The sequence below is a fragment of the Cyclopterus lumpus genome, chromosome 24, assembly GCF_009769545.1.
Source record: "Cyclopterus lumpus isolate fCycLum1 chromosome 24, fCycLum1.pri, whole genome shotgun sequence".
In the NCBI taxonomy this organism is placed as follows: Eukaryota; Metazoa; Chordata; class Actinopteri; order Perciformes; family Cyclopteridae; genus Cyclopterus; species Cyclopterus lumpus.
In genome coordinates this window covers 1,004,921-1,012,420 of record NC_046989.1, presented here as the reverse complement: position 1 = coordinate 1,012,420, position 7,500 = coordinate 1,004,921, and the positions used below count along the sequence as shown (strand labels likewise).

The 7,500-nt window shown below is 45.4% G+C and overlaps 1 protein-coding gene across 1 annotated transcript in view; it reads left to right on the top strand.

The window, feature by feature from the left end:
• The window catches only part of adgrg6 (adhesion G protein-coupled receptor G6), a 62,477-nt gene that overhangs the window by 54,803 nt on the left and 174 nt on the right, over positions 1-7,500 (top strand). The window contains exon 34 of the mRNA XM_034528124.1: positions 5,420-7,500. This exon is cut by the window's right edge and continues 174 nt beyond it. Within this exon, the coding sequence (XP_034384015.1) occupies positions 5,420-5,640 (221 nt within the window). The 3' untranslated portion in view covers positions 5,641-7,500. The remainder of the gene's footprint in view (positions 1-5,419) is intronic.

Below are 7,500 nucleotides of genomic sequence, written 5' to 3'. Positions count from 1 at the left end.
CACAGGTGAGACACACACGTGAGACACAGAGAGACACACAGGTGAGACACACACGTGAGACACACAGGTGAGACACACAGGTGAGACACAGAGAGACACACAGGTGAGACACACAGGTGAGACACAGAGAGACACACAGGTGAGACACACAGGTGAGACACAGAGAGACACACAGGTGAGACACACAGGTGAGACACAGAGAGACCCACAGGAGAGACACACAGGTGAGACACAGAGAGACACACAGGTGAGACACAGAGAGACACACAGGTGAGACACACAGGTGAGACACAGAGAGACCCACACGTGAGACACACACGTGAGACACACAGGTGAGACACAGAGAGACACACAGGTGAGACACAGAGAGACACACAGATGAGACACAGAGAGACAGACAGGTGAGACACAGAGAGACAGACAGGTGAGACAGATGAAATGCAGATGTGTAAATATGTTGTGTGTAACATCCGTGTATCTGTGTTGTGTAGAAAGCTCCTCCGTCCAATAGCAAGAGTGGAGGACCGACGGAGGTAAAGCTCAAGCTGATTGGCTGATTCACTTCCTGCTTCCGTCGTCATGTGATGCGCTTTGTTTCCCAAAATGAGTTGCCGGTCAAAGCGGAGGCTCCAAATTCAGCTTTTCACGTTTCACTTTTAATCAGACGAGAAGAAGAAAAAATAACTTTGCCGGCAGACATTTTGGGAAAGCAGCCGCCGTGTGTTGTGATTGGCTGGTCACTGTGATGTCATACAAGGTCACGCCATCTGGTTCCCCAGCCTGAGGCCCGCTGAGTGGGAGGAGGGGCCACGTCGGCGCTATTGACACACCCCTAAAGCTGCAGCTCCGCCCACCCAGAGTGCCCCAGGGTGCAAAAACAAGCCCGCCCGACAGACGTCATCCAGATAACACATGTCGGGTTTGTTTATTAACCAAACGTTGAGGAACAAATATTAAATATCGTTTTAGATTCAGGAGCTCGGCCATTAAACTGATCCAATAACACATTGAAGACGGGTCAAGCTAATTCAAATTTAATTTTTCTAAATCATATCTGCTCTGTAAATCACAAGTTTCTCTTCTCCTTTTAGAAAAATATTAGAAACACTAATAATAATAATTATAATATTATTATTTATTTACTTAATTTGTTTACCACTTTAATGCAAAGATGAAGCCCAGTTCTTTATAAAATAATGATTTAAAACAATAATTACGCCCCAAAATACAAATAAACAATAACAATTAATTTAATTTAATGAAAATGTGATAAAATATATATTTTTTAAAACAATTATAGCAGCTAGAAGCGAGCGTTGCTTCGCTTGACTACCAGCTTGTTGTCGCCCCCTATTGGTCGATGTGGAGAACAACGTATGCAGCAGGTGTTGGTGATGTTCAGTTCAGTTTATTTTGTATATCCCATAATCACAACCTCCCCTCAGAGGGCTTTACAATCTGTACACATACAACATCCCTGACCTTTGACCTCACATCGAATCAGGAAAAACTCCCCAAAAATAACCTTTGACAGGGAAAAAAGGGAAGAAACCTTCAGGAGAGCAACAGAGGAGGATCCCTCTCCGGTCATTGACTGATTGATTGATTGATTGATTGATTGATTGATTGATTGATTGATTGATTGATTGATTGATTGATTGAGGACCCGGTTTAAAGACCTGGTTCAACAGCATCATGACACACGAGAGAGTTGTGCGTTTGTGTGTCTGCAGCGCCCCCTAGTGGTTGATTTGAAGGATACATTCCCAGTTCTTGTCCATAGTGTGTGTCCATAGTGTGTCCATAGTGTGTGTCCATAGTGTGTCCATTGTGTGTCCATAGTGTGTGTCCATAGTGTGTGTCCATAGTGTGTGTCCATAGTGTGTGTCCATAGTGTGTGTCCATAGTGTGTGTCCATTGTGTGTCCATAGTGTGTCCATAGTGTGTGTCCATAGTGTTTGTCCATAGTGTGTGTCCATAGTGTGTCCATAGTGTGTCCATAGTGTGTGTCCATAGTGTGTCCATAGTGTGTGTCCATAGTGTGTCCATAGTGTGTCCATAGTGTGTGTCCATAGTGTGTGTCCATAGTGTGTCCATAGTGTGTGTCCATAGTGTGTGTCCATAGTGTGTGTCCATTGTGTGTCCATAGTGTGTCCATAGTGTGTGTCCATAGTGTGTCCATAGTGTGTGTCCATAGTGTGTCCATAGTGTGTCCATAGTGTGTGTCCATAGTGTGTGTCCATAGTGTGTCCATAGTGTGTGTCCATAGTGTGTCCATAGTGTGTGTCCATAGTGTGTCCATAGTGTTTGTATAGTGTGTGTCCATAGTGTGTCCATAGTGTGTGTCCATAGTGTGTGTCCATAGTGTGTCCATAGTGTGTACATAGTGTGTCCATAGTGTGTGTCCATAGTGTGTCCATAGTGTGTGTCCATAGTGTTTGTATAGTGTGTGTCCATAGTGTGTCCATAGTGTGTGTCCATAGTGTGTCCATAGTGTGTGTCCATAGTGTGTGTCCATAGTGTGTCCATAGTGTGTGTCCATAGTGTTTGTCCATAGTGTGTGTCCATAGTGTGTCCATAGTGTGTCCATAGTGTGTGTCCATAGTGTGTCCATAGTGTGTGTCCATAGTGTGTCCATAGTGTTTGTATAGTGTGTGTCCATAGTGTGTCCATAGTGTGTGTCCATAGTGTGTCCATAGTGTGTGTCCATAGTGTGTGTCCATAGTGTGTGTCCATAGTGTGTCCATAGTGTGTACATAGTGTGTCCATAGTGTGTGTCCATAGTGTGTACATAGTGTGTGTCCATAGTGTGTGTCCATAGTGTGTCCATAGTGTGTCCATAGTGTGTCCATAGTGTGTCCATAGTGTGTGTCCATAGTGTGTGTCCATAGTGTGTCCATAGTGTGTACATAGTGTGTCCATAGTGTGTGTCCATAGTGTGTCCATAGTGTGTACATAGTGTGTGTCCATAGTGTGTGTCCATAGTGTGTCCATAGTGTGTCCATAGTGTGTCCATAGTGTGTCCATAGTGTGTGTCCATAGTGTGTGTCCATAGTGTGTCCATAGTGTGTGTCCATAGTGTGTGTCCATAGTGTGTCCATAGTGTGTCCATAGTGTGTGTCCATAGTGTGTGTCCATAGTGTGTGTCCATAGTGTGGTGCTCTCACACAAAGAGCCTCCACCAACAGATGAATATTTCAGCCTAAAACTGGATCTTATTCTGGACCGGCTCCGCCCCCTCGAGGTCAGGGCCGCATGTTGAACCAGGACGTGGTCTGGAGTCAGGGCCCCATGTTGAACCAGGACGTGGTCTGGAGTCAGGGCCGCATGTTGAACCAGGACGTGGTCTGGAGTCAGGGCCGCATGTTGAACCAGGACGTGGTCTGGAGTCAGGGCCGCATGTTGAACCAGGACGTGGTCTGGAGTCAGGGCCGCATGTTGAACCAGGACGTGGTCTGGAGTCAGGGCCGCATGTTGAACCAGGACGTGGTCTGGAGTCAGGGCCGCATGTTGAACCAGGACGTGGTCTGGAGTCAGGGCCCCATGTTGAACCAGGACGTGGTCTGGAGTCAGGGCCGCATGTTGAACCAGGACGTGGTCTGGAGTCAGGGCCGCATGTTGAACCAGGACGTGGTCTGGAGTCAGGGCCGCATGTTGAACCAGGACGTGGTCTGGAGTCAGGGCCGCATGTTGAACCAGGACGTGGTCTGGAGTCAGGGCCCCATGTTGAACCAGGACGTGGTCTGGAGTCAGGGCCGCATGTTGAACCAGGACGTGGTCTGGAGTCAGGGCCCCATGTTGAACCAGGACGTGGTCTGGAGTCAGGGCCGCATGTTGAACCAGGACGTGGTCTGGAGTCAGGGCCCCATGTTGAAACAGGACGTGGTCTGGAGTCCAGTGTGTTGAGGGGATCTTCATAACATCACAGAATCTGAAGGTCATATTTCACCCATATAACCACCCAGCCTTGAGCCTTTACCCAGCATGCAGTGCATCTCCCGCTGTGGACGGCATATGATGCACTCAGTGTGCTTGCATCATTTATTTTGCTCCAACTTGTGGTTATGAAGTAGATGTTGATTATAAGTTCCTTATAAGTCTCACGGCTGTTCTCTCTGTATTTCATCACAGCACTGTTGCTACCGCTAACTAATGCTACCGCTAACTAATGCTACCGCTAACTACTGCTCGCAGCTAGCTGACCTCAGCGCTAACACCAGCTGTCGTAACTTATTCTGCACTTAAGACGTGTTCTAGTTCTCTACTTCTAGTCCTGAAAGTTCTGTTCCAGATATTCCATATATATATATATTATATATTATATGTAGATGGATAGATATCTATCTGGTAGGTAGGGAATGAATGAATGGAAAGTGTTTGAGGAGGATCTGGCCAGAGGTGATTTATTGTACAGACTAATTGCAGTGGTCAGGAATGTTCTTCTGTATCTGGAATGTTCTCCTGTATCTGGAATGTTCTCCTGTATCTTGAATGTTCTCCTGTATCTGGAATGTTCTCCTGTATCTTGAATGTTCTCCTGTATCTTGAATGTTCTCCTGTATCTGGAATGTTCTTGATATTTCCATTGGTGGCCCCAAGAGAACAATGGGGCCCCCATTTCCCATCCTCTTTTCTGAAGTGGAACCAAAACACTTCTCCAGCTCAGCCCGTGACATGAGCTGAGACATTGCAGCCTAATAATATCCAAACAGGCCAGTTCCTCTGGTGGTCCAGGTCCCACATCAGGTGTGCACTCCATTTGAGAAGAGATGTCGGGATCAAGCGGAAAATCGAGATATGGCTTTCTGAATGAGGGTCATCGTTGAGTTATGAGTTGGCTCCGTGAGCCGTGGAGTCGGCACCAGAAGAACCACCAGGAAGCAACCGGATCCCCTGAGAAGAAGTGGAAGCTTAGTTTAAACGTAGTCGGTCAATGGTTCTCTGACCTGAGGAGGAACTGGAGGGCTCTAGTCCTGATTACATCAAAACCTCGAGACATCTGTGGATGGACTCATCGCCATGATGTCTAATTCAAACTTGATGAACCTTTTGAGATATTTCGCTCGGTAGCTTTTGGCCGGCGGCCGTCACGGATGTTTTACTTTGGTTTGTTTGGTTTTAAATGTTTGCGGCTAGATATTGCTGTACATATTTGATGAATGTGAACCACATTTTGTTAGTCTTGCACATTTTTCCCTCACTGGCATTCCTCTCCTACCTTCCCTCTATAAAAGGTTCACGCTGTTCATTTGTTATTTAAATCTGTTTGTACTTCCTGTGAAGGATAATGTCTTAAAACATCCCCCCTAAATTAAACCTGTAAGAGCGTCTCCTCCAAAGACGTGAAGGATCCTAAACTGAATGGTTAGTAGTAATGCTTGTGTGTCCTGGTCTTCTTCTTTCTGATCCCCGGATGCAGATAAATGTTTTCCCAACAAGACCAGCATCCCCAAGTGCGTCTCCTCGTGCTCCTCGTCATCAGAGGTGGAGCCCAACACCTCGTCCTCCTCGTCCTCCTCGTCCTCCTCGTCCTCCTCGTCCTCCATGCTCCCCGTCGGCCAGATGATCGACAAGGTGAGAGGCTACTGCTACAAGAACGTCATCCTGTCCGACAGCTTCGCCCACAGCACCAGGTTCTAGAGCGGTTCTGGAGGAGCTGCCCGATTCGTTCTAGAAAATGTTGCGCCATCATCATCATCTTCATCATCATCTTCTTCTTCCGGGCAGCTTCAGTGGCGGTTAAAGGTTCCCACATGACGCAGAACACTGGAACCTGCCTCGCCGTTCCGGGACTGCTCGCCATTTTATTTACGGCTTTGCTTTTCGTTCTGGAAAGGCGCACGAACACTCGAGAACCTTCTGTGTTCTTGAGGATTCTGTGTTCTAGGCCTCCTAGAACTGTGATGTGTTCTGGAACTGCTCCGATCCTCCTAGAACTCTTTCTACAGGATCTTAGAATTATAATGATGTGTTCACTCCAAACGTAAATGTAACTTTTGATCTAGAAGCTGTTCTAGGAGATGTTCTAGAAGGTGTTCTAGGAGGTGTTCTACAAGCTGTTCTAGAAGGTGTTCTCCCCGCTGTGTCTCTCTGGTCACCAAGAATGTCGGCATCCTCACGTGCCTCTGGAGCTTTAAAGTCAGAATCCCTGTTGCTATTTTTATGGTATTTATTTATGTTAAACATTGTTAGCAGAACCAGTTTTTAACTGTGATTTTAATCTGACTGATTCAAGGTTCTATTTGTTTATGTCGTCATGAATATTCATGAAGCAGGTTGTGTGTCAGAACACTAACAGGCTACATCATTTAAACCAGAGCCTCCGACCTCATGCTGTCGGCCAATCGGACTCTTTCTACAAAATGTCCCACATTAAAATTCAAATCCCGGGTCTCCTGGATCATGAAGGGTCAGAACGTTGATTTGATTCTATTGGTTCACAGAATACGACCCGGCTGTCTGGGGGGGGTGGTTCTGCTAGAAGAAAAAAGAAGGTTTGGGTGTTTTTTTCATACTGTGATGTTTGTTTAAACAGTTCCTTTGTCCATTAGGAGCCATATCCCATGTAAATATTGGTGGTTTATCTATTCTGTGTGCCGTATTCTATACTGTTATATTGTTATGATGTATCCGGGTGGTTCATGGCTCCACCGGCTCGGTCCATACAAACCCAAACACGCTGGCTGGACCTCTTCAGCTGCCGTGGATGGAACAGAAGAATCGTTGGTCAGGAGGCTTTTTGTGTAACTCTCAATCCAAATTTAGATTTTCAGAACATATTTAAATCCTTTCATATACTGCATTCTATCATGAAAAACAAGCGAAATGCCGACATTGACACATAACTCTAAACGTGTCCAGACACAAACGTTCGCGACAAACCAGAGTTTCAAAAATCACACACAAGGTTTATTGAAGGTATATAACATATTTACCTCCTTCTGCTTTAGATAAGATAATAATAACCAAGCTTGTGGATCAATAAAGATGATATTATCACTTTAAATACTCGGTCCATCCACAACTCATAAACACAAGGAGGGATAGAATGTCACTTATATGTTTCAAATTATCAGAAGAAAAGGCATTTGAAAAACAGTTTTCATAACGAGTTATTATTTTATGATTGTGGCACCACAAGTGAAATGTTTAGGTCTCTAAAGGAGTGGAAATGAAAACTAACTTCTGTCCCCATTATTTCATACTTCATATGCTGCCATGAAAGTCACACATTTAAACTTCAAACCAGCCTGTTAACAAGACACATTATTGATTGATTATTTTTAATGAAGCCAGAAAGGAACGAAACAGCTCTTAACAATAACAAAACTGCATTATGAATCAGGCCGTGAGGAACACCTGTTTTGTTGTGGATTACGTTTGCTTTTGTCGAATCACAAATAAGAACAGCCAGCAGCCTGATTCTCACTTCCCATGAAGTTCACCACGCCTTTCAAACTGGGTCAACGGTTCCACCTGCGACGGGAATCCAGGAGAACG